The sequence below is a fragment of the Trachurus japonicus genome, chromosome 11 (genome assembly GCF_045865225.1).
Source record: "Trachurus japonicus isolate A0001 chromosome 11, Traja_1.0".
Lineage (NCBI taxonomy): Eukaryota > Metazoa > Chordata > Actinopteri > Carangiformes > Carangidae > Trachurus > Trachurus japonicus.
In genome coordinates, this window is record NC_140917.1 from 11,888,254 (window position 1) to 11,916,220 (window position 27,967).

Consider the following 27,967-nt stretch of genomic DNA (forward strand, 5'->3'; position numbering starts at 1 on the left):
CATGACATGATGTAATTCTCTGTGCTACAGTGAAGCTCCCTCTCTCCCTCTCTCCCTCTCTCTCTCTCTCTCTCCCTCTCTCTCTCTCTCTCTCCCTCTCTCTCTTTGTCTCAGCTCGTGTTTGGCAAACTGGAACAACCTTGGCAGAGAACCAGAACCACCACCCCCTCCTCCTCCTCCCGTTGCCCCCCTTATAGCCCCCCTCACCCCCCCCCCTCCTTCTCCTCCTCCTCCTTCTCCTCCTACTACTCTTCCTCGCTCTCTCACACCTCCCTCCTCCTCCTCCTCTCTCCTTCTCTCCTCCCCCTTTTCTCTCTCTGTTCATTCAGAGCTCAGTCGGTCAGGACATCACATCTCTGTCCTCTCATTCTCTCTCTCATTCTCATTCTCTCTCTCTCTCTTTGTCCCAGTCTTTGTCTCTATCACTCTATCACTCTATCACTCTCTCCCTCTCCCTCTCTCTCAGTTGCTGCATGTGAATCATGTCCACTCTCAGTTTTCTCTCTGTTTATCTGAGTGGAGCCTCAGTGATCCTGCTGCTGCTGACTGGTGAGTCCTGCACTGTGTGTGTGTGTGTGTGTGTGTGTGTGTGTGTGTGTGTGTGTGTGTGTGTGTGTGTGTGTGTTTGTGCGCGTGCGCGTGCGCGTGCGTGTGCGTGTGCGTGTGCGTGTGCGTGTGCGTGTGCGTGTGCGTGTGCGTGTGTGTGTGTGTTTGACATCTTCTTCATGTGATCAGTGAGTGGGTTGCAGCTGTTTAACTTCCTGTTCTCCCAGTGTGACTGTGTATGTGTGTATGTGTGTGTGTATGTGTGTGTATCCCCTGCAGTTCTTGTACGTGCACCACTTTTTTTTTTTACAGAAGTGACAGAGAGACAAAGTTGTTGTGTAGTAAACTGTGTTGTGTTGGTGTTGAACATGGAGCAGCAGCAGTAAAACTGTCCTGTAGTTGTAGTTGTTGGTTTGTAGAAAACAAACCATCATCATCATCATCATCATCTTTACAGATTCAGTGATATAAATTTAATGTTCTCTCATCCATAACCAGCGGCTGTTTGCAGCTGTAGACAGATGTGAGGCAATGCCACACACAGACACACACACACACACACACACACACACACACACACACACAGACACACACATCGAGATGTTTGTGGTGGTGTTGGATCGTTGTGGCGGTGCTGTGTCTCATTGTGGCGACTTCGTGCCTCTTTGTTGTGGTTCTGTGTTCGTCTGTGGTCGTTTGATGGATGATGATGACGGTCGTGTACGGAGCTTCAGATACTAATGAGCCAGAAACTTCACATTACCTTCTGTGTGTGTGTGTGTGTGTGTGTGTGTGTGTGTGTGTGCGTGCAGGGGGGAACTCTGATTACGAGGGAGTCCTGCTACCTGGGTCACTGAACCTCCGTCTTAGTCTTTATTGTGCAACTTAGTGTTGTTGTTGGAAGCACTTTGTCACTTTCTTTGTGAAATAATTATATTAATAAAGTTTATTATTGTTATAGTTGATCATTTACAGGCTGCAATTAATTAATTATGTGTTAATTACAAATAGCCAAGAAATGTCAAGAAATAGCCTAGAAATAACAATTTCATAGTAATGTCATGTTTTTCATAAAGGTAAAAGATTACACATGCTTTTCATGCTTTGAATTTTTGGGGAATTTTCCTCCACCAAATCCTGGCAATTGACCGTTATTTCTGGGCTATTTCTATGAAATTAATTGTTATTTCTTGACTAAATTGACTATGAAATCCACCGTTATTTATATATATATATATTTCTAGATATTATGACGCAATCAATCGTTATTTCTTGGCTTTTTCTTGACATTATCACTTCATTAATGGCCTGTAAATTAAAGGGTTACCCATTTTTTTTTGTAATAAAATAGACGTCATATTGTTCACTACACATCCATCAGTTTTCTCTTTCTACCTGTGCATCAACAGTTTCATGAGCGTCCTCATCAGCTCGAGTTTGGACCGATGGTTTTAACAAAACATGATAAATCCTTCAGGTTCTGGTGAGGGTCATGTTTGAGGAACTCGTCCATGGAAGTCCATAAGAGACCAAACGGCTCAGACTGGACTTCATGTCCTGGAGACAGAGCCTGAGTTCAGTCAGTCAGTCACGGAGGTAAATCTGGGTGTCGTCAGCGTAACAGTGACACTAGACCAGCGGTGTCAAACTCATTTTAGTTCAGGGGCCACAAACAGCGCAGTTTGATCTCAATTGAGCCGAACCAGTAAAATAGTATCATGACAACCTACTATTTCCTTTTTTTGTGCATTATTAAGATGATTTTGGATGGGAAAAAAGAATCAATATGAATATAACTGCTTTTTTTCCCATCCAAAATAATTTTTTTCCTCCTAAATCCATGTTTTCCTCACGCTTTTGTCTTTGCTGATATGGAAACAGTCCTGAGCTCGACAGTCGACTAGTAAGGTCTACCCAGGAAGCTAGCGTAAACAGAGATACGTGATAAAAACACACGTTAACACTGCTCCCTCACATTAACAGAGTTACGCACACTCAGTGTTGTGTGGTGAGGAACTGGTGGATGTTGCAAAGCATGTGTAGTGATATTTTGAGCATTATATCGAGGCCAAAGTCGTGGTTAGAAGAACTGCCCCCATTACTTCACTGTTTAACTGCAGTGTAGCGCAGCTAGCAGGAGGAGAGCTAGGTCCGGGCTGCACATATTTTTCTCTGATTTTTTCTAATGGTCGCCCTCGGGGACCTAGAGCTGTAGAGCGTTACTTAGAAAATGACTGGAATTTTCCTTTAATGAGCTAAGGTTACAAAACATATGACGAACAACCTGCAATTTCCTGATAAAAATATGTACAATATTATGCCTCTTCTGTCTTCTATGTAATTTTCACACTTGGCAAATTCATCCTGAGGGCCGGATCGGACCCTCTGCCAGGCAGGTTTGCTCCCACCGGCCGCGCGTTTGAACTAGACGCTTTCTTTTTAAACTCACAGAAGAATTTTGTCAGAAGGTAATTAAATCATTATCAACGGCAGAAAAGTTGTGCAGACATTACAAAAGTTTTCCATCAGGAGGAACATGTGTGTGCAGGTCTGTGATTGGCCAAACGCAGCAGCAGCTTCACTAAGGATGTCGTGTCCTGTGTTCGATACAGTTTCTGATCTGTTCTTCATGGCAGTGAACGCTGCTGCCTCAGCTTTTATTTTATTGTGTTGGAAGTTCCCAGCTCTGTCGACGCTCCGTACAAAAAGTCTTTTCCTTTTAACGTGTAAAAAGATAAATACACGCTCTGACACGACAATAAAAGATGAGACGGCATCTGTTAATACTCATTCATTCATGCAGCCGGGGCTCAGAGCGAGGTCAGTGATGAAACCAAACCAGCACTGACAGGAACTGAGGGAACCTGCGGTCCCTGAACTCAACACTGTTTTAGATTTAATTCATATTTAATTTCACTGTGTGTGTGTGTGTGTGTGTGTGTACATGGGTGTTTGTGCGTGTTGAACAGCTGGTTTTTGTAAAGTTTGTCTGGATCATGTGACTTTGCCAACAAACGGCCCCCACTCTGTCACTGACCCCCCGCCGCTTTTATTTTCTTAACTTCCTCTTACTCTCCTCTGCTCCTGTCCTTTCCTTCTTTTGTATCCTTTCCTCTCCTCTTCTCTTCCTTCCTTCCTTCCTTCCTTCCCTCCTCTTCTCCCCTTCATAACCTTTTCCTTTCCTTTCCTTTCCTTTCCTTTCCTTTCCCCCTTTGTCCAACCTTCACATCATTTTGTTTCCTTCCCTCCCTACCTCCCTTTATTTTTCTTTTGCTTCTTTTACCTCCAGAGAAGAAATGACCGCAGTCCAGCCCACACACTTTGATTGACAGGTGATGTGTGTGTGTGTGTGTGTGTGTGTGTGTATGAGTCCGTGTGTGTGTATGAGTCCGTGTGTGTCAGCTGGTTTTCATTTCCCTCCACCGATGTGATTGACATAATGTTAGTGATGACACACTTCCTGTTTGGTAACAATTAGCAGCCCACCCCCTCAGTTCCCATCGACCCAGTGGGTGAGAGAGAGTGAGATTTAAATTTAAATATGTACACGACCACACTGCAAAAACTCAAAACAAATCTAATTATACTTAAAATAAGACTCATCAAGCTTGTTTTAAGACACTTTTTTACTTTTTTCAAGCCTATTTTCCACTTGAAATAAGTAGAAAAATCTGACAATGGAGCAAGTTTTTCTTTCTTATTACAAGCACAAAAAAACTTGCTTTCAATGGCAGATTTTTCTACTTATTTCAATTGAAAATTTGTTGGAAACAAGTGAAAACTGAAGTGAAAGTTAATTTTTAGGTGATGAGTCACATTTTAAGTGGAAAGAGATTCGTTTTGACTAAAATTGAGACATTTTGACAAGACATGAGTAAGATTTTGAGTTTTTGCACAGTGCAGTTACAGGTTTTACAACAACTCGTGACTCATGTCAACATAAAGTGTATGCGGCATATGTTGTCTATATGTTTGTGTGTGTGTGTGTGTGTGTGTGTGAGGAACAGGAACCAGGAGAAGCAGCAGTAGCAGGACGTCGTTTCAGGGATCACCTGCAGATCCTCATCTGGTTTTACTCTCTGTCTGTCTGGGAGTTGAATGTAAAACCAGATGAGGTGTGTGTTTGTGTGTGAAACGGTGTCACGTAGCATCATGTTGTGGAAGTGTGTGTGTGTGTGTGTGTGTGTGTGTGTGTGTGTGTGTGCGTGTGTGTGTGTTGTGTGTGTGTGTGTGTGTGTGTGTGTGTGTGTGTGTGTTGTTTAATGACGTGTTTCTCCTTTAAAAAGAATCACAACCATCTGACCTCTGAGCTCAGTTTGTGTCCTGCAGCTTCACGTTCAATCGCTGCTGATGTTTCTCTGCTGGACGTCGACGTGAAGCCGAGCTGCATTTAATCACACACACACACACACACACACACACACACACACACACGCACACACACACACACACACACCAGGACTCTGTGTGTAGTGTTGTGTAGTGTTGTTGTGTAGTGTTGTTGTGTAGTGTTGTGTACCTGCTGCTACCACACCTCATCTCAGCACGTCGCTCCATCAAAGCTTTTCTCCTGAGACGATCAGCACATCAACTTCTTTTTCATTTGTTGTTCCTCCTCTTCTTCTCCTTTTTCTTCTTCCTCCTCCTCCTCTTCTTCCTCCTTCTTCTTTCTCCTCTTCTTCTCCTTTTTCTTCCTCCTCTTCTTCCTCCTCTTCCTCTTCTTCTTTCTCCTCTTCTTCTCCTTTTTCTTCTTCCTCTTCTTCCTCCTCTTCTTCTCCTTCTTCTTCCTCTTCTTCCTCCTCTTCTTCTTCCTCCTTCTTCTTCCTCTTCTTCTTTCTCCTCTTCTTCTCCTTTTTCTTCTTCCTCTTCTTCCTCCTCTTCTTCTCCTTCTTCTTACTCCTCTTCTTCTTCCTCTTCTTCCTCCTCCTCCTCTTCTTCTCCGTCTTCTCCTTCTTTCTTCTCTTCTTCTCCTTCTTCTCCTTCTTCTTCTTCCTCTTCTTCCTCCTCTTCTTCCTCCTCCTCCTCTTCTTCTCCTTCTTTCTTCTCTTCTTCTCCTTCCTCCTCCTCTTCTTCTTCTTCTTCTTCCTCTTCTTCCTCCTCCTCCTCCTCTTCCTCCTCTTCTTCCTCCTCCTACTCCTCTTCCTCTTCTTCTTCCTCCTCTTCTTCTTCTTCTTCCTCCTCCTCCTCTTCCTCCTCTTCTTCCTCCTCCTTCTCTTCTTTCTCCTCTTCTTCTCCTTCTTCTTCCTCTTTTTCCTCCTCCTCCTCCTCTTCCTCCTCTTCTTCCTCCTCCTCCTCCTCTTCCTCTTCTTCTTCCTCCTTATCTTCTCCCTCTTCTTCCTCTTCTTTCTCCTCTTCTTATCCTTCTTCCTCCTTCTCTTCTTCTTCTTCCTCCTCCTTCTCTTCTTCTCCTTCTTCCTCCTCCTTCTCTTCTTCAAGGAAGCTGGTATTAATAAAGAAACCTTGAACCTTCTTCTTCTTCCTCCTCCTTCTTTTCTTCTTCTTCTTCCTGCCTTCATTATTTCACCCACTCCTCTGTGTTAAAGGGGACATATTATGTGAAACTCACTTTTTCATTGCTCTAGTTTGTGTATTTGCCTCCTCACCCCTTAAACGTCAGTTTTGACAACTACGTCAACATTTTGTAAACAGAAAATGTGTCTCTAAACAAGCCGTTTTAATTTCACCCGACTTATTACATCACAAGCCGGGTGATGGTTACCATGGTTACCTCAGCTACCAGAGCGAAGATCCTGAACCGACCGTGTAGAGCAGAGGGCTGTGAAACTGGTGCGTAGAGAACCAGCTGTGCTCAATCTTTTGGTTTTTCTGACCAAAGCATGTTACTAACATTACTTTTAGAAATCAAGGTACCATGTCAAGAAGGAGAAATGAGCAGAATATAATATATATAATATGTCCCCTTTAAAGGTCGGAGCTCCAGCGAACATGAGCCGGTTCCTCTGTTCTTCTCTTCGTGCATCACACAACACGACAGTGGGATTTATGTCTCTGACCCTCCGCTGTTCAGCAGGTCGGGTGATTTACTTCCTGGCTGCAGCGTTTCATTTTTTTTTTTTTTTTTTGCGACGAAAAAAACGGCGTTTACATTCCTTTAGACTCTCTGTCATATTAAAAACATGACGAGGCGGCTTGTTCGTCTCTGAACTCCACGTTTTTTTTTACATCAGGACGTTAGAAAAACAACTTCCTGTTCAGCTCCATTTGAGTCCAGCAGCTGAAAACGGTCGGGACGGTCAGCGATCCCACTCCCCGCCCTGTCACGCGATCTCACTTCATCATTTACTTTAATCCTGTTTTGTCATCTGTGAAAATAAAAAAAAAACGAAGCAAGTGATTAAAGAATTAAATCGTTAGTCACGGTTTAGTTTCTCAATGTTTTTTCTGTGGATTTTGTAAAAACTTTTTGCACAGTTGCAACATGTGAAGCTGCACCTGCCGATGAAGATCATGTGATGTGATGGAAAGCTCCAGGAGAGGGGAGGAGAGGGGGAGGAGGAGGAGGGAGGTGGTGGTGAGATGGTTTTAACTGCTGTTGGCCTCCTGGGTCAAGGAAGGAAGGACGAAGGGAAAGAAGGAAGGAAGGAAGGACAAAGGGAAAGATGGGAGGAAAGAAGAAAGGGAAAAGGGAAGGAAAGAGAAGGAGAGAGGGAACAGATTGGGTCAAAAAGGAAGGAAGAAGTAAGGATGAAGGGAAGGAAGGAAGGAAGGAAGGACAAAGGGAAAGATGGGAGGAAAGAAGAAAGGGAAAAGGGAAGGAAAGAGAAGGAGAGAGGGAACATATTGGGTCAAAAAGGAAGGGAGAAGTAAGGATGAAGGGAAGGAAGGAAGGAAGGAAGGAAGGAAGGAAGGAAGGAAGGAAGGAAGGAAGGAAGGAAGGAAGGAAGGAAGGAAGGAAGGACAAAGGGAAAGATGGGATGAAAGAAGAAAGGGAAAGATGGGATGAAAGAAGAAAGGGAAAAGGGAAGGAAAGAGAAGGAGAGAGGGAACAGATTGGGCCAAAAAGGAAGGAAGAAGTAAGGACGAAGGGAAAGAAGGAAGGAAGGGAAAAAGGAAGGAAAGAAAGATTGAGGGAGGGAACAGATTCGTTCAAGGAAGGAAGAAGAAGGAAGGAGGAAGGAATGAAGGGAGGGGAAAAGGATTGTGGAAAGAAGGAAGGGAGGGAAAAAGGAAGGAAGGGAAAAAGGAAGGAAAGGAAGGAAGGAAGGAAGGAAGGAAGGAAGGAAGGAAGGAAGGAAGGAAGGAAGGAAGGAAGGAAGGAGGGGGGAAAGGATTGTGGAAAGAAGGAAGGGAGAAAGGAAGGAAGGAAAGAAGGAAGGATGGAAGAAGGGAACAGATTGGATCAAACAGGAGGGTTAACTGCTGGTCTCAAAGTGAAGGAATGAACAGGTTTTTCAAAATAAAAGCGCTGCTGCAGACAGAGACGTTGACTGAGGCCTTGAGGCCGAGACTCGTTTTCATTAAATCCTCCACGAGGTACTTGAAGATCATTTAAAAAATGTAAAGCATCTGTGATTAATGTACGAAGGGGCACTGTAACATGTGTGTGTGTGTGTGTGTGTGTGTTGGTGGGGGTACGGTACCCTGTCTGATAATACGGTCAAATTTATCACAGCTGAAAAGGGAGGAGGACGATCATTGTAAAACACTGTCAGGAGGGAGTCGGGGAGGACGATGCTCTGAGTCGTTTGGTTTCAATCGAGTGGAAACTGACTGAGGGCGGGAAACACACACACACACATGCACACACACACACACACACACACACATACACACACACTGAAACACACTAGAACATGGGAACATGGGAAAAAACACTGAATCGTACAGTTAAAGACACTAAGATATGCCCTGAAACACTCTAACAGAAACGCACTGTAAAACACACAGAAATACACACTGAAACATTTAAAGAATGAACGCGAGAATAGAGTAAAAGGAAACATTGCAAAAAATATGCAACAAAAACACAGCGAAACGCACAAAACGGACATAAAAACACAGTGATGATGAATGCTGAGGGAGGAGATTCTATGGGATCAGAGAGTTTCCCATATCAGACTGTGTGTGCGTGTGTTTCTGTGTGTGTGTGTGTGTGTTTCTGTGTGTGTGTGTGTGTGTGTGTGTGTGTTTCTTATCAGTCTCAGAAGACGACAGACGACAGATGTGCCCGTTGTTAACATACTGTAATCTAATTTATGTGCAGTGTGTGCGCTGACAGTCAGACTGGACCTTGTGTGTATTAATAACGTCGCTCTGCAGCTCAGGGACACTCAGTTTGTTTAAAGCGTCTCAGTGGTTTTCCGTGTGTCCTTGTGTGTGTGTGTGTGTGTGTGTGTGTCTTTGTGGTCTCTCTCTCTCTGTCTCTGCCACCACTGGCTCGTCTCTGTCCCTCGACTGGTGCGTGGTGTCATTTCTGTGAGGTTGTGACATGTGCAGTATTTGCTTTTCTTGCGTTCCCCTGTGGTGCAGAAGGCTGCCAGCCTGCGGAGTGAACCACAGTGAACTGCAGCGCGGTGGAGGTTTACCAGACACTCAGATATAAGAGCGCTGCACCACGAGTCTGCTTTGTTTATCTTTAGGTGGCGGCATTTATTATCTGGAAACAGGAACAGAGTGTATGTATGTAGCAGTCAGTTGTACAGTCGGTTGTACAGCACACGACAAAAGAAAAGCAAATTACCTTCACTTAAAGCAGATATCAGTGGAATGTTTTTGTTAATATAAGTCCTAAATAGTCCTATTTTCCGTCAGCAATCACTTACATGAAGTATTTCAGCCTAAACACGAGTCTCTCCGTCACTCTGCTCTGCTGTAACCCGAGGAGAAAATTTTCCTTGTGGGATACAAGTGTTATCCAATGAGGGGAGAGAACGGCATGAAGGGCTGTGTGTGCAGCCAAGGGATGCGCGTGAATGTGGTGACGTAGCACGAGGACCAATTGATGCCTGACAAGGGCGGGGGCTGCTAACTCATGGTGCGTTCAAGGAAACTCGTACTTTGTGTTTTTCCTTCCTGTGAAGTCATACCAGTTCGATCTGGTACGAGTTCACGGGTCGGAAGTTACGAGTGGCCGTTATAGGGAACTTTCACAGACAACAGGACGGTAAAAACACGAGCTACGGGTTACCTGGAACGCTACCAAGTCGTAGTTGTGACTTGAAGCTGTAACTTACGGTTTCAAAAGCCTGCCTTGAACACAGCATTAGCCGAAACGGCCGTGCCGCTGTTATCTGCTTTAAAGCCTAACTTGGTAGCTAAAAGTGCCGTTATATGAACATTTTAGCTTTTACAAAGTTCAGCGACACACTTTAAACGTTTCTACAGATGTTCACACAGGTCACACATGTAAAGTGCGTCCAAGCAAATTTTCGCTGAGAATTTAATGATATATTTAAAGGGACTACCAGGACTTTTGGAAAGCGATTTTCCCATGAGCCTCCGTGCGCACAGTGAAATTTTTTGGACTGACGCAAGACGGACAAAAGTGAAAACATTTGCCAAGAAAGTTTTCAGTAATCAAGAACAAAAGTCGGAGGTTCGAAGACGATCAGATACCGTCGTAGTTCCGACTATAAACGGCGATCCGGCTGCGTTATTCCCATGACCCGTCGGGCAGCGTCCGGGAAACCGAAAGTATGAAATGCTGGGCGAGCCGACCACTAAATAATGATATCAAAATAATAATAAAGACAAAACGATATATTTATCGAAAATGGACCCATTAACAAGTGGGTAACGTAGATTCATCCACATTAATATGAGACTCTTTTAGAACCAAAAACAAACTCCTCTGGGTCTCTTTAACTTACAAGAATATATAATATTTCATTGAAAACTGGTGTCACTGAACGACCTGATCACTAAATCTATGCATCGTGTCATGGTTCGGCTGTACAGTGTGGGAATAAAGGTTGAATTTAATTTATAGAAACTGTCACAACATTATTATTTATTGTACTGACGGAAATATGCTTGGACCATAGGCTGTAAAAAGAATGGACGTAGCACCCGTGACGTCACCCACTGGTTTGGGGGAGTCTGTTTTGTGCCGCTACTACGGAGGTTTGAACTGCGCCATCTTGGATTTTAGGTGGAGTCTACTTGCCATATTTGGAGAGGTGCGGTGGTTAGCCGGCTGAGAACCCGCCCACTGAACTCGAAGCAACCAATTAACGGCTGGTAAACTCTCTGTGAACCTGTCACTCAACGTAATTTATGCACAAATTTGAAGCCTAAACAATACTAAAACGGTTGTGGTACAAAAAAATAAAAGGCACCAGGCTGTAAATATGTTTTTTTAAGCTGTAAAGTCGGCTATTTTAACATGGGGCTCAATTGGAGTAGCTCCCTTCTGGTCCCAGCCCTCAGAGGCCAGACGGGAACTGCAGCTTTTTGAATGCGGAAGTGGTCTTCACAACTCCCCCCTTGGCTTGGACACACAATGTTCAAATACAGATGCACTATATGTCTCAAAGCTGCCAGTGGCAAATACAGCATATATGAATATACTTCTACCTCCAAGAGGGCGCCCTTTAGTCAGTAAATCCATATAAATATAAAATCATGGCAATTACAACAAGTGGAATCGCATTCCTACAGTTTATAAAATCTGTGACAAGAGTGAATCAGTCCAATGCTTTAACCTTTCACACTGACATCACCTGATTGTCACTTGTGAGTCGTCCGGTCGCCTGACGGCCGTGTGAGCTCCACAGACGTGATGTGGTGATTTCACCTAATTATCAGTTTTTGTTAAGTTGAATCATAATGTCGCTGTTCTGCAATAGTGAGAGTATCTAACGACATTAACACACGTCAGAGTTTGTATTTTCTGCTGCTTAAAAATTCAACATTTCAAAGACTTTTACCCAACGTAATGTAGATCATTTTATATTAAAATTTTACAAATAAACCTGATAAATTTATAACATACAGCACATTATTTAAATTGAAGCAGTTTCCAGTTTGAACCCCTCATCACAAGCAGCAGCAGCAGCACCACAGAGTAAATTGCCATCAGATGGTTTACTGTAATTACAGTTCAGATGTGAAGTGAGAGAAGTAAAATGCTGCAATGATTATATGGTTTTTTTATGTATATACTAGAGAATTTCTAACATCGTTGTTTTTATTGAAGTCAAAGATCTGAATTCTTCTTCCACCGCTGCGGCTCTGTGCCTGTTTGTTCCAGGAAATGGAAATGTGGTCGGACCCTTTACTTAATCCAGCTGTAATGCAGAGTTTTATAATAACACATTCGGTGTATCAGCTGAAAAACTGATTATGTGTCGGAGCGCATCATCTAGCTGTTTTCACAACGGCTTGATTGTTTGACCTATAATCATCAAGAAACCCCAAAAAATGTCTAGTGTGACTTGAATGTCCCACTTTGCCCAAAAGTTGATTTTATTATAGAGTTTGGGGGAAAACACAATGAATTATTACCATTTACTTATCTATCATTCAGTCAATTTTGCTTTGTATAACAATATGAAAAAAGCTGTGGGACAAATGCAGTAGGAAATAAAATGCTCTATAGTGAAATATCATAAAATACTCCAGTTTTAGTTTTCCACTTTGCAAAGACATCTGGGGATTCGAGGGTGTGTATGTTGGCTGTTTATTATTATTAACACGTGTTGACGGTACCTGTGTGTGTGTGCAGTTGGGCTGGGTTTGCACCGCGTACTGTTACTGTATGGGAGAATCTGGATTCAACCTCAACAACAATGAGGGGAAACATGCAGAGAGTTTGCTCTGAGGCCAAAACACTCCCAGACACCCACCAGCACACTCCTTTATACACTCCTCGCTGACTGTATTGAAGGCAGATGGTGGAAAGTTGACTGTCTGTGTCGTGCAGAGGTGGAAAAACCCAAAATAAACTGAAACCTGAATCGGTTTGAGACAACAGAACGATCCATCATTTGGAAAAATCACATTATTGGTTTCATAAGACTTCACTGCCCACTTCAATACGAGAGAAAACCAGCAAGAAATTTGTCACTTTGAGCAAAAACAGCCAACAAAAGAGCGCATTATAGCCGGCGTATTGACGTTTTGAAGCTAACTCTTAAATTCCTCAATAATTCACCATAAATGTGACAAAAAAAAGCTTGTTGACCATCATCTTTTGTGTTTCATGTCTTTGTTTATTGTTATTTCCTTTTCTGTTGTGTTTAAACTCTGTGTGTTGTGTTTTCAGTGTGTCAGGCTCAGGAGTACGACGACTACACGCCGGCCCCAGACTACGATAACGACTACAACGCCACCTTCGATTACAGTTTCTTTAGTAAGTTACACATTAGACATTACACATTGCACATATCAGACAGATTATATAGTATTTAATTGATTTACATAAATTAATGACATAATTAGTGAGAAATAGTTTTTTGTTAGTTGATTTGAACATTGGATATGATTTTACTGCACATTTTCTCTATTATTTGTGTCTGTCTGTGTCAGGTGTAACCGTTAAATTACCGGTGTTGGTGTTGATGTGTCACAGGTAACACCAGCAATGAAGATCTGGAGAAATTCAAGGAGCAGTACGTTGATGAGAACGAGGGCGTGGACACGGGAGGACGGCAGGACGAGGCCGTGGGACCAACTGCCGCTCCCACAACAAGGACCAGAGCAACCACAGAGGAGGCCAAGGTCGACGTTTATAACGCTGCATCGCTTCCTGTTTCTCCGGTGAGTTACGTAGATATCTGATCCACTGAATCCTACTTAAAGCTGAGGTAAACCAGGCTTAATTAAACCCAAGTCAAACAAGAGCGTATCCCAGCAGATCCCTGGTCTGAATATACAAACAAATTACACAACATCATCAATGTTTGTACTCAAACTTTAAGGAATAACATAAAAAAAAAAAAAGTCAAATCAGGTTTAAGTTAAACCAGATTAACTTTCCTGAGCTCAGGCTTTGCCCGGACTTCACTTAAACCTAAGTTCGACCCGTTTTATATCGACTCAAATAAACTCAAAGTCAGACAAACCACAGTTTGAAAAGAAATCAAAACACAAATGATAGAAAGTTATAAACAGGACTGGACATTTGAGATTTGACTGCAACTTTAATGCTGATTAATTATTTGGCTTCATCTGTTGATTATAAGATTTCTGCTACTTTCTGTCACATTGAAACAATAAATAGCTCCAAAGGTTTAACTGAAATGAAGAATTAATTAATTGAGAAGATGAATCACACCTTTTCGATCTATTTAACAACTATGAATTAAGTTTGAATTAAGGAATTCATTATTGAAGGTTGATTGATTGTGATGCCTGACTGTAACAATTTGTACACAAATTTGAATAAACTACTACTATTGGACTAAACTCAGGTTTAACTCAATCCTGAGCTAAATGTTGGATGAACGAGGTCATAAACCAGAGGTCGTGCAGTGACATCTTGACCCGAACATTTAATCTGAGGTCATCACTAAGGAGACTTTCACAAATCCACGTCTCCATCAGATACGACTCCTGAAACCTGAGCTCGCTCTAGTTTTCCTCTCTTAGCGATGGACGCGGTGAAGGCTTTTTAATATACACTACTCACAAAAAGTTAGGGATATTTGACAAGAATATCCCTATAAAAAGTTCCTGCTACAGTGGTTTTCTATCATGAAAGCCTTTTAAGTAGAAGGATGCAATGGTCATTTCTTTATCTCAAACAAAAGCTAACAAAAGTGGTGGCTATAGCACAACAAAAAACTCAATCAATTTGATCAAAGTGTTGTCTTGGTCTCATGATGTCAACATGTGAACATGGTGGAGAGGATACGATACGATAAACTTTATTGTCCCGTTCAGGGAAACTTGTCTTGAACACTGTAGCTGCTCCATAAATGCCTTGATGGCCACAATGACAAATCAAGGAGAGGGAGAGAGAAGAGGACTGTCTACAAACTGTCATTGAACCAGAACATTTAGTGGTTCAATGACAACTGAACTGAACCACTAAATCAGACGGTGCTTGTGATTTTTGTGGTTAATCATCTTGTTAGAGAACAGAACATGTTATTCAATAAGGACTGAAACATTGAACAATTGGACATGTGCATTCAAAAGTTGAGAGAAGATTCAATTGAGTTCACATGTAAAGGTCATAGTGCATTTTAGGTGAATTCTGAAATTTAATCCAAAAGCCAAACGTCTTTTCACACCAGGCCAAACTCTTCCAGACTGGTAGTAGCTACACGATTTGCTTTCCAGCTTTCGCATAAATCACATGAAGCCTGAGTCAGAGCCGGTGGGAGATCTGAAGGACCTGAAGGACCTGAAGGACCCGACGATGTGATGATCTTAAAGATGGAAGATGATTCTCGCTCATTTTTCCTACGGCGATTATTTTTAAAAACTGCTGATTCAACGCGTTACAGCTGAGAGAGCATCTGGTTTCTATTAACACTGTGTGTATGTGTGTGTATGTGTGTGTGTCCATCTGCTTCCTATAAATGTGAAGTCGATCTCTGCCAGCATCAACAACCACTCTCTTAATATCTTTAAATCCAACACTTTGAAATGAAACGTGTCGTAACAGAGAATGTGAGAGAAGTTAAACCAACAGTACAAAATGAAAACAACGCTCGTGTGTTATCGTTTATGTCATCATGTGTTTTTATTTCTCACCGAGCAAGAGCTGCTGCACACACACACACACACACGTCAGCACACATCAGATGATCAGATTTCTGCATGAAAAACAAATAGCAAGTCAAGGTTTCACGCACAGGGCTTAGTCGCGCATGTTGTGTAACTCTGTCCTGCTAGATGTTGTAAATACGCCGAAAGGCCGGAGAACGGAGACAGCGAGAAGCAGTTTGTCATTTAAAGGCCGTGCGGTTTCAGCGGTTGAGTCGTCTGAGGACGGTCTGTCATGTTTCCGAGGACGACGAGACATGTGGACCACAGATAAATGAGTCTCAGCGCTCGGCTCCTCGCAGAAGAAAAGTAAAATCACACATTGTTCTTCCAGAGCTGGAAAAACATCAGAGTCTCGTCTTTGTTTAAACCTCAGGACCCGCGAGGACGCTCTGCCCTCTTCACCCTCAGCTCTCCGTTGTGTTCTCGGACACTTTTACAGTTTTAAAGGGATAGTTCACCCAAAATTCAAATTTCATTATCTCATTATCTACTCACCCTCATGTCGACTAATAAGAGCTGGGAGAAGTTTCAGAGTCCTCCATGCCTTCTCTGAGTTACAGCGGGGCTCCGTGCAGCAGTATTTGTCTATATAATGGTTGTGAATGGTGCTCACTTTTCTTCGTCCAAAAAGACACACCAAAAAACATCCAAATACCTCCATACTGCTCGTCTGTAATGTCCCTCTTGTATTGAAGCCCCGACATGAGAAATTGTTCCGAAAAAAAATTAATAAGTCTATATTTTAAGCTTGTTTGTAGCGGAAGCTCCCAGTGTCTCAGTTCACTGCTCTTCCGGCGGAACAATTTCTCATGTCGGGGCTTCAATACAAGAGGGACATTACAGACGAGCAGTATGGAGGTATTTGGATGTTTTTTGGTGTGTCTTTTTGGACGAAGAAAAGTGAGCACCATTCATTCACAACCATCATGGACAAATACTGCTGTGTGGACCCCGCTGTAACTCAGAGAAGGCCCAAGGCCCCAAAATTTGAATTTTGGGTGAACTGTCCCTTTAAGGTTGATGCATGCAGTGACTTCTATAAAATGAGTAAAAAAGTCTCGTTCCTGCTCTGGGTTTTTCCCTCTCAGGTTACAGACGCTCTGTGCAGCTGTTCAGGAGTGGAAAATGTTTCAAATGAGAAGATAAAACTGAAGTAACAGATCCGGCTCCATTTATAAAAGATTTATCAGCTAATTATCAGTTTTATTAACATCTAATAAATCACTTTGTGTTATAAGTCAGTGACAGCAGGACATCAATCAGAACAATGTTCCTTCTTTTCCAACGAGTTGAACCACAGATTTTCTGGCAAACAGCTGCAGAACATCTGGATCGAACTGATTAGGAGGATTTACAGACCCGATGTTAATAATCCATCCATCTTCTTGCCGCTGTGGTATATTGATGTGTTGATGAAAAGAAGGGATCACCGCCGACACGTCTTCACTTGTGTTCAAAAAGAAGTTTATTAACAAGAAGAAGAACAGTGTACAAAAATGCCGAATCCTGAAGCATCCCTGGTGCCAAAGTGGGATCTTCTTCCCTAAGGCTCAAAACCATGATCTTATATACTTTCTAACTCCAAAACTCCACCTTATATCTTATCTTATATCTTATCTATATCTTATCATGACAGGCATTACGTGTCCTATAAATGTTTAACATACGCAGTTCATGTCTGTCGTTTATGGACATGAGACAGGATCCAACCTATAGAGTTTACGACCTTATGCAAGGCTCTCACGGGAAAAATGTGAACAACAGGACACACATAAAAAGAAGAACATAATACATGATGTTAAAGCTAAAAGTTCAGGTAAATAATACACTACATATTCCCCCCTTCGAGGCTCGTAGAGTCTCGACACAAAAAAGATATCATACACTTTAATGATTATCATAATGAAACTAACAGATACTTAAATATATATATATTGCTAACAACAAAACAATAATTAGCAATAAAACAATTCGTGGAGTGTGAGAGCGAAAACCTGCCAGGCAGCCAATCTTTCTTAAAATTTCCATCAAACAATCAAGACAGGAAATTCTCTCACGGCCCCTCTGCCTTAGGCAACCACTTTTTAGTACTCCATACCAATCAAAAATAAAGAATTCTTAAAGCTTATATGACATAACACAAGTAGATACATATGAAGACCTCAGACAAATAAAATCAAGCAATATCCAATTTCAGGCTGGTCAACCCATCGGATCCTCCATTGGAACTATCCCTGCCTAACATTACTCTTCCTAAACGTCAAAAAGAAAAGAAAACATCTGAGGTTTCAATATATCCACATACTAGCAAAAACATATCATGGACAATAGCAAACTTACATACATGAAAACATGAAAACATAAAATCACATTATCAAGACACTGCAGCTCCTTCGCAGCGTCCGGTTCCCATTGTAGACTTCATTAGTTCATGTTCAGTCCATTCTTCATTGTCCACAATCAGATACATCTTTTCAGGAACTCAGGGTCCCTGAAGAATCACTCTTATGGTTGTCTTCTTCCAATATCATTCTAAGAGGACAGAAAACACACAGCAGTATCTTCCGCAACAAACAACAAATACAAATTAAAACATCAAACGCATAAACACATCACACTTAAATCCCTATTGTTACAAAATCTTTTTTTTTTTCTTTTAATTTTATCCACAGACTCTCATCCATTATCTAAGAATGTTCAATCTAGAAGTCCTCGTATATGACTTTTCTAGACAAAAACTTGGCAAAAACCTTGTAAATTTTTTGACAAAACTTGGTTAACTTGACAAGTGACTGAGCATCCACCTGGTTATAACCCAATCAATCTATTTAAACAAATAAAATCCATACTATAACCTCCCCCCTTGCAACATGGGCCAACCCATGTGCTTCTTGAATCGTCAGACCTAAAAGGTCAGTGAGCACTATTAGCAATCCTTCATGATTCACCAAAGACCAATAGAATCTTAAGTGTCACCTCGGTCTATCCATAACTATTTCTTTATTTCAAGAACAGCTTCCTGTTTGTAATTGTCTCAACTATCTAAGGTAACCACACAACTTCATATTGTGTAAATTAAGCTCTTTTGATATACTGTATGTTACTGCAATAAGTATAGTAAGCTTGCTAAATTTCTAATTTTCCTTGTATTATTTAATTATACATTTTATACTGTTCATACTGGAACTTTAAAGGTGTACAGAAAAGAAAATTGAATTTAAGCCCACTCTGGGTCATAAAATTAGTGTAATAACTCATCTATCAGACGATGTAGGCCAAACTTTGTGCAAAATTCTATTTTTGAGTAAATCCGGGATGAAAGTGTGTATTTTAGTGTAGTTTTTTTTTCGCATTGGATAATGCAGGCGCACGGATTATACGTCAGCCTGTACACGATTCACCAGCCACTGATATTGGATCCGTAATCCGTCATTCAAACGTCTGAGACACGCACACACACACGGAGCTCGGGCTCGCCCAAAGCTTTGAATATCCCGCCCGCTCGATAACGACCAATCAAATTCGTTTTCCTTACTCGGGTAAACTCGTGTTGCAGCTCGTGACAACTCGGCGCGACAAACAGGACAAACGGCCATTTCTGTACACCTTTAAGAGGCAGCAGCCTCACACATTGGCTCAAATTGGGCCGTTGACCTGAGTGAGTAGTGGATCCCACACTTACGCTGGATACACACAATTTTCTTAACATGTCATGTTCTGTCCTATTTCATTTTAGTATGAGAAAGCCAGTTTTGTGGATAATTGAGTGAGACTTGTAGGATTTTTTTTTTCCCCAACAGTAAACCAACTAATCAACATTTACCAACACAATGAGTTTAAACATACTAGAAAGATTTGTTATGCAGGCCTACGCTTCATTTTATTACACTATGGCAATAACAATAATTCTTTAACTGTATAAAGGAAAAGATGGAGAATGAAAACAACAACCGTTTAGACTTCAAATTTCTGCTCATACTACATGTTACTGCCAAAGCAGTGCAATTTTACTTTCTTTACTTTAGCATCTGATGCATGTCAGTTTGGTCAATAAATGCTAAACTACAACTTATGAATTCTATGAGGTTTCATTACTATCAACAGAAATCAAAACAATATGTTGGAACTATTTATTTATTTGTAGTATTTAGTGCTCTTTAGTTTAGTATTTTGTTTAGTGAGTATTTAGTTTTGGTTATTCTTAATCAATTTATTTGATTTCATTATGATTAAATTTCTATTAGTATTCTAGTTTATTATTTGTTTACTTTAGGTGTTTCTTGGTTATTATATGTGTTTTGTTTCATTTGGACACGGTAGGAGGGCACCTGAAGTTATATAGGTAAGCTATCGGTAAGGGACCAGCATGCACCTGAGTGGGCAAATGGTTTTTTACCGGAGCGGGAGAGGCACCGGAATTTTCTTTGTTCTTTGTTTGCTCGCTTTTTGGTTAAATAAACCACGCTTTTTGTTGAAATTGGACATTTGTTTGGACATTATGTTTTTCCCATCCGCGTACACAACTTATGGTGCAACAGTGGTCCTTTGATTAGTTTGATTTGATACTTTTATTTGTTTGACAATCGGCTACTACACAATATAACACGAGTGTTGAGAAGTGGCTGTTCAACACTGCAACATTTACCTCATTCAGACAAGTATAAGTCAAAATATGTCCTTATCCTGATGTTGATATTTTACCCTGCACTTCCTAAATGTTTACATCATGTTTTAATAATATGCCAGCCAATGCAGTGGACAGTTGAGACGTAGAAGGAGAACAAATTAACTGGTTTCAACGCTAGTGTCATCACAGAGCACAAATCATCTCTTCCCAAAAGAACAGATAGGTGTATGCTCCTGATACCAGTATAGGTATTGTAGTTTTTTGTTTTTTGTAACAGAGCTCAATTAATTTTGTAAGAGGTACCAACTGACACCTCCCTTTCGGATTTTTTTGGGCAGCCCTAGAATCCTAGCTGCGGACCCCTGAGAGGGTTCAACAGTCCTCGGAATGTCATTGGCTGAGCTCTAAAGCCTCTTGGGATTCCTTTGAAATTCCCTCTGAAATTTCCTCCTCCTGGTTTGTTACACTCACGAGCAAAATGACCAACCAGTCCACAGATATAACACACTTCAGGGACTTGTTGAAAATTTGGATTGAAATGACCTCTTCTTCTCCCTAAATTACCTCGACCTCTTCCTCTCCATGCCTGCTGCTGCAGACCAAAGGTTGGCTGTGCATTATAAGCTACAGGAACCATTGATAAAGGCTGTGATGCCTGACACTGACACTGATTTGGCTGTGGTGGTGGCTGTGGCTGTTGCTGTGGCATGGACTGATTTGTCTCAGGCTGGTTCTGCATAACTACTTGCTTCTCCTCCTTCTTATTATCCACCAATTGAATTTGATTGAGCTGTCTGAGGATCTCCTGATCTTGCTCCTTCTGTTCATGCTCTTTCTTTCTATACAGCTCTACCTGGTATGCTATGTGATCTGCATAAACACTCTTTGTCATGCTCCCTAAGCCAACCACTTCTGCTAACTTGCTCCTCACTGACGGAGGCAACTCCTTCTGAATCTTAGCTCGCAAGACTGATTGTTCCAGCTGACTCTCCTCTGGATCATTCCCTGTAACATTTCTCCATACCTGATAGGCTCTCGACACATAGGATCTCGGATTTTCTTCTTGTCCTAATGATTCAACATGAATATTATCAGGGTGTACATTTGTTGGAAAAGTATCTCTTAACGCTCTATACAATCGACCTCTATTTGCTGCAAACAGCTCTGAATCATTCACAGTAGATCCCACATATCGATTATATCCAGCTTTCTGTAAAATCTCTTCCATGGCTGGAACCCCAATAATGTTTACCAGAAGTCTCTTAAAGTCTCCCATGGTAGGCTTCGTTCCCAACATAATCTCTTCCAACTTTAAAATCCAAGGATGTGCTCCATCTTGAAGAATGGGTAATTTCTCAAACAAATCTTGCATAACTGTATCATCCCAAGATTTATACACCAGATTCTGTCCTCTGATAACCACCGGACAGATCTTATCAGACTTATCTTCCTTCCTTGGTGATTTTTGGGAGGCTTTTTTCAATAACTTTTTCTTTTGCATTTGCAAGTCCTGTAATTGTTCCTGTAACAATCTCCGGCCTTTTGGTGTGGTGTATTGGTCCAAATATTTAAGGCATTGATCTATGCTTTTATCAATCCTACTTAAAGTTTGTCGTCTCTCTTCTTCTTCCCTAGAAAGAGGTTTTTTCTTGGCATGCCTTCTTGAAAATGAAGGATTCTCATTATCCATCTTTGACCCTCCTTTTCAAGCAACTGGAGAATGTCAAGCTCTATTTGTCTCTTCTCTTTATATATATATATATATTTTAATATCTTTTATTGATTTTTTATTTATTTATTTTTATTATTTTATTTTTTCCGATCACCTTATATATGGACACCAGCAACTTTATTGTTTAAATTATATCTCTATTGAGAGTTTCTTCCACTAACCATGGATAATCAATTACTCTACTAGTTCAACAGCAGTAACTACTTTTGGATTGTTTACATCTATTTTATCAATGTCATGGCTCCCATTTATTCTTGTGCTTAACTTTAACTTAACTAATTAAATATTATTTAGTTTATTTTTATTGATTAATTCATTTATAACCTCTGTATTGCCAAGGTCAACAAAAGAAAGATGAAACAAATAACTTCAAAGGAATTCAAAGTCTTATCAGATCTATCAAATTACAAAAGCTCAACATCAGTTAGCCTTGATTAATCAGTCAGTTGCCAAGTCTTCCTTCTAAATAACTACAACATACAATTTTTGGGTTTTATGTATGTGAGCAAATAAATGCACTCTGTTAATCCATACTACTAATAAAATTAAATGTACAACCAAATGTACACACTTTCATTTAAAAGCAACTAGTATTACAAAGAGTTTGTGGATAAAATCACACTGGCCTTGATCACTGGATCCAGATGCATGCACTGTTGTCCGCAAGCCTCAATCCTTGTGATCCAAGCCAGCTGTCCTCTGTCCTCCTCTAGACACACCTCTTAGGCTCTGGTCTCCTCCTTGAACTCTCGCTCCATGAAAGGAAGACAGACAAATAGTTCAGTGCTTTATAAAATCACTAGATGCACATTCCTACTGCAAACTTTTCCTTTCTTTCAAAAATTCTGTATTATAACTTTGGAACGTTATAATTTTATAAAAACATTCTCACTTTAAAGGTGATAGCTACAAGTTTAATTCCTCCTGGCCAGTAGCTCTCGCTCCAACCTTCCATTGTACTGGTCGCCAGTTACAGCAGTCGACACATGACATCAACGTTCTAATGCTGTTGCCACAGAGATCATTCCATGCCGACGTTGCCAACATAACCAGATGTAAATATATTTCGGACCCGCCAAAACTTATTAAACAATTATTTATATACTATTTTTTAAAATTCAGTAAAATTAATACTTTTATTCTGCACCCCCCTAGACATTCTGTGAATGCATTATTTTTGAAAGATGTATCCTTTGGATAAAAAAGTTAATCAGGCTTTATCAAAAAATTCTCCACTACATAAAAAAGTCCTTCTTCCAGGGCTCATATGTTTCTTACAGATTTATTTTCCAAAGTCCTCTAAACAGAGGCTTATCTCTACCAAAAAGTCCCCATAGAGAGCTCATATATTCTATCAAACGTCCTTTAAAAGTTCATTTATTTTAGACAAAATATCTTATCTCATAAATTCCTATTAATGTATATATTATCATTATTACTACTATTACTATTACTATTATTATATCTCCTGTTTCTCAAGTTATATTACCTCTTATGCCTTATTCAACATAGAGTCTATCACATTAGCCACATATACAACAAAATCAACAAACACAAAACATAATAGACAACAAACACAAAACACTCAAATGTACCGGTAAGTGATCACATATTTCTCTTGCTTAATAACTGCAGTTTCTTTCTACTTTTTAACTTCTTTTTAACTAGAAAACTATTTCAATTTCCCTATATTTTATCTCTCTCTTTAATTGTCCCACTTTTAACTTTATTCTACTCTTTAAATACCCCCTTTAACTTTCTTCTTTACCCCAAAATATCCCTTTATTCAAATTTTACCCCCCTTTTACCAGATATCCTAATTAACCCTCTTTAACCAAATGTCCAAATTCACCCTCTGTTACCAAGTATTCAAATTTACCCTCTATTCAAATGTACCCTCTTTAATCCCTTTATTTTAGTTAACCCTCTTTAACCCCAGTTCCTTTAAACCCACTAAAAACAATTCTTAACTTATATTATTACCCATTACTTAATCCCCTTTTTACCCCTTTTCTTTACCCACATACCCATTTTACCCCAAATGTCCTATTTTACTTTTACCCCAAATTCCCTATTTTACTTTTACCCCAAATCCCTATTTCCCTTTTTGCGTTGCCCGTAACGCAAACAAAAACCAAAAAACCCCCAAATTTAGGTAAATTTAGAACGATAACCTTCTTCTAATCATCAGAACAACAATCACCCACACAAAGATCTTTAACGGTGTGACCCAACAGCAAACAGACAGCAGCTCCCACGAGCAAACCAGCGCACACTTGTGTGAAAAACTCACCCTTAGTAGAAGCCGGCTGTTGCGGGAGTCGGCCCAGTGGAGCTGCCAGCCAACGCTGAGAGGCCACAAACACGCCCAAGTTCGTGACGCCAAAATTGTGGTATATTGATGTGTTGATGAAAAGAAGGGATCACCGCCGACACGTCTTCACTTGTGTTCAAAAAAGAAGTTTATTAACAAGTAGAAGAACAGTGTACAAAAATGCCGAATCCTGAAGCATCCCTGGTGCCAAAGTGGGATCTTCTTCCCTAAGGCTCAAAACCATGATCTTATATACTTTCTAACTCCAAAACTCCACCTTATATCTTATCTTATATCTTATCTATATCTTATCATGACAGGCATTACGTGTCCTATAAATGTTTAACATACGCAGTTCATGTCTGTCGTTTATGGACATGAGACAGGATCCAACCTATAGAGTTTACGACCTTATGCAAGGCTGTCACGGGAAAAATGTGAACAACAGGACACACATAAAAAGAAGAACATAATACATGATGTTAAAGCTAAAAGTTCAGGTAAATAATACACTACACCGCCTTGAAGTGTAAAACCCTGAGTTCTTCTCAGAGTTTCAGTTCAGACTAGGGATGTCACGATTACTCGCTTTCACAATTAATCCTGGTATTAAACGGCACAATTCATTTATCACAAAGATCCCTAAATACCGTCACTTTCCAAAAAAGATTATGTCAGAACCATCTTGACAGATGTGCGCCAAAGTAAAGGTAAATGCACAGACACTGGTCCATCTACCTAATGTAAATGAATCGGTAGGAATTTAAAAGTTTCCGTGTCATTTGTAACAAAAAAAAAACGATTAAAATAAACGTAAACATTTGGTAAAGATGACAATTAATTCCCCTGAGGAATATAATTGGTCCTTTATTAATAGATACTTCAAATATGTTGTGTAAATAATTAGCATTGTAATTATTTAGACTATATTTGATTTTACACATTTACACATAAGTGTTGTGAAATTAATTAATACATAATAATCGTAATACCGTGATTATTTCTCTGACAATAATCATACCAAGAAAATCTATAATCGTGACATCCCTAGTTCAGACTGAATCATCGCTGAGCAGAGATTAATGTCGACACAACAGGAACGCGTTGTTCTCTACATTTGAACCAGTTTACGTTTCACACACAGATCGACGGTGCCTGTGTCTGTGTATAAATCATTTTTAACACATTAAATGGTTCTGTAATAATAAATCTGCAGGTGTAAAATGTTTGGTCCAGATGTTCTGCAGCTGCATCGGTCTGAGTGTGACGGTGTGTTGTTTTTTTGTGTCTGCAGGGAATCAGGACGCTCGTCTGGACTCTGGTGATCCTGATCAGTCTGAACCTGCAACAGCTACGACGACACACACTATGAGACCAGACACACACTCAGCAGGTGAGACACACACACACACACACACACACACACACACACAATGGACAAGTCCTGATTTTGAAAATAAACAGTAATGTTTAATTGATGAATTGATAAATGCCTAATGAGTTATTTTGCTTTTGATATTTGAAGTATATTTAGATGCTGATACTTGAATACAGGACTTGTAGTATTCATAATTTTACCTCAGTATAACATCAGAGTACTTCTTCCACCATTGTATCCAAGTAAAGTACGAGTACTTCTTGTTCTACAGCTCGAGTAAAAGTACATTACATTTACTTTCCAGCTTCACAGTTGTGTTGAATTGCTATGTAGATGTAGTTTGTAGTTTGTCCAACAGGAGGCGCTGCAGCCTCTCTCATCTGAAGCTGATGTGTGTGTGTTTGAGTTATCAGCGCACACACACACACACACACACACACACACACACACACACACACACACACACACACACACACACACACACACACACACAGTAATGGTGCAGCCACACAAACACAACCTGTGACCTCGAGTCTCAGGGTTTAAGACGTCGTCGTCGTCTTTGTTTCTCGTTGCATCTGAAAAAAACATTAAACACCTGAGGAAAAAATCAATAAAAACATAATATCTAAAATCAATAATATGTACAATCATCATAATTTATATTAGATTATATCAAACATAATAAAGATAAAATCATGTGTAAGTTTCAGGAGCTGAGGCCGACACGATCGATCAGACTAAATGTTTTCACTGTGATGAATATAAATTTATTTAGTTTGACACTAAAGACAGAACGACACACTGCGAGTGTTGAGATGCCACAGATTCACTTGACGATTGTCCTGAATTAAACCTGCAGCTTCTGACATTTACGACACAAACCGTCGATAATATCTGACGGAGAGGATGAAACGTTTTTACTCCTCAGTAGAATTATGTAATATGAGAACAATGCGTCATGATCTGTGTCCTAAACTGAGATTCAATTCTTCATTCATGAACATTGAAGTAGAAATTAAAACGTAATGTGAAAATAATATTGATTCGTTTTAATTAAAGTGTGTTTACAGTGTATTTACTTTTATTTACATTTGTCTCTTCCTTGCCATCCAGATGTTGTTGGGTGCATTAGAAACCAGCGAGGGTCACCTGGTCTGAGGTGGGGAGGGGGTCGCTGCTCCCTCTGCGACCTTTGACCCCAGCACATAGTGAGTGACCCCTCCTCCTCCTTCACATAGCAGCTTCCTGTCCGTCACCTCGGCGTGGGACCAGGTGGAGCTCGGCCAATCACGAACCTTTATCAGCACCTCAGTTCTTATGAATATATAAAAAAAAAAAACTTTATCACGTTTCAAAGGGATGTTTTTCACAGCTTATCACTTTTTTTTTCTTTTTCTTTTTTTTTTGAACGTTGGAGAAACAGAACAGATGCAAAACATGAACATTTTTAATACACGGTCACATGTGTGAGTGTGAGTATGGAAGCCCATTAATGACAAAACTGTTGATTTGAAGATACAAAACACCTTCATCAGCACGGTGATCGATCAGTGAACCAGCTGCAATATAACAACAATAATCATGTTGTAAAAACATTTTAATATCAAGTTATGTTTCTGGCAATGACATATTGTTATTTAACAGAAGATTTATTAAAAAAGATAAAGAATGTAAAAGCAGTAAACCTGATTAGGATTAGGGTATAGACTTTGGGCCTGGTCCAAGTGATGCTCATTAACTCATTAATCCCAGAAAAAATTTACTGTGAAGTTTCATCTAGATGAATTAAATGTTCATCCAATTGACAGTTGGAAATTAGACTTTTTTTAATGAATTAAGTTGTGTTTTTTATTGTTTTCTGTCAGAAATCAGGACCATTGTACAAAAGTTATACAACTTTGCCACCGTTTTTGTCTTTGTTGTGGTTTCTGCTCAGTCAGTTGTTCAGTTGTGTCGTTAATGAGCCTCCATGTGTTTATGTTTCCGACAACTCACAGTGTGAAACCCTCTCACTCACCGTATATTTTATAGGATTTTATAGGATTTGGAAGAAAATATATTTTTTTAAATGATAAAAAAACAAAGAGAAATTTCCCGTTGTGTCTGGTTTCACTTCCTCTGACCCATTTACTCAAACTTTCCTTTTTTTTTTTTTTATCTCCACAAACATTTTCACGTCAGTTTCACTGTGAATCAAAGAAGCGGCACTTTGGAAACGAGCAGCACTTATCAGTTTATTTTATCATGTTTTTATTATTTGTTATAAATTGTTCTGAGTAAAGAAAACAAGACCAAAGTTCAAATATTTAACAACAACAACAAACCAAACCAAACCAGTTGATGTCATATTTTAACCTCTGAAGTATTTTGCTGCTTTTCTGTCAAAATAAAAGTCCTGAGAAATCATCCTGCTTTTATCTTGAAAAGCTTTTTATGGGACCAGATTAATGTTGTTTATTAGTGTTTTGTTTTGTTTTTTCAGGAAATAGAAAATATAAGAATAAAAGTTTTATAATGTTACAGTAAATAATGGAAATATATTTTCTTTTTTTTAATCAAAACACAAACAAGTAGCGAACAAACACATGATACGACTTTCAGAACAATCTAGAACAGATTTATATTTGCTTTACTGTGTAATATTTGTCTGCTTGTGTTTTTCAATAAAAATGAATTAAAACTTTTGAA

The 27,967-nt window shown here is 40.0% G+C and overlaps 2 protein-coding genes across 2 annotated transcripts; one reads left to right on the top strand and one right to left on the bottom strand.

Annotated features, from left to right (window-relative positions):
• The first annotated feature begins 229 nt into the window (after positions 1 to 229).
• LOC146978297 (uncharacterized) lies at positions 230 to 27,959 on the top strand. The gene is made up of 5 exons (XM_085790980.1): positions 230 to 549; positions 12,773 to 12,859; positions 13,079 to 13,266; positions 25,193 to 25,291; positions 26,393 to 27,959. The coding sequence occupies exons 1-4, from the start codon at positions 483 to 485 to the stop codon at positions 25,268 to 25,270; spliced, it is 420 nt and encodes a 139-aa protein (XP_085647106.1). The 5' UTR covers positions 230 to 482; the 3' UTR covers positions 25,271 to 25,291; positions 26,393 to 27,959.
• On the bottom strand, positions 20,201 to 21,353 carry LOC146978298 (uncharacterized). Its single transcript, XM_085790493.1, has 2 exons — positions 20,417 to 21,353; positions 20,201 to 20,214 (listed from the first exon to the last, which is right to left on the bottom strand). The coding sequence occupies exons 1-2, from the start codon at positions 21,351 to 21,353 to the stop codon at positions 20,201 to 20,203; spliced, it is 951 nt and encodes a 316-aa protein (XP_085646619.1).
• Positions 27,960 to 27,967: the final 8 nt, after the last annotated feature.

Bases quoted from the DNA above. Each gene is read 5' to 3' on its own strand.
- LOC146978297 (XM_085790980.1), top strand. From the start codon at position 483: ATGTCCACTCTCAGTTTTCTCTCTGTTTATCTGAGTGGAGCCTCAGTG. The intron at 550-12,772 runs GTGAGTCCTGCA...TTGTGTTTTCAG, and splicing joins GATCCTGCTGCTGCTGACTG to TGTGTCAGGCTCAGGAGTAC. The intron at 12,860-13,078 runs GTAAGTTACACA...GATGTGTCACAG, and splicing joins CTTCGATTACAGTTTCTTTA to GTAACACCAGCAATGAAGAT.
- LOC146978298 (XM_085790493.1), bottom strand. From the start codon at position 21,353: ATGCAAAAGAAAAAGTTATTGAAAAAAGCCTCCCAAAAATCACCAAGG.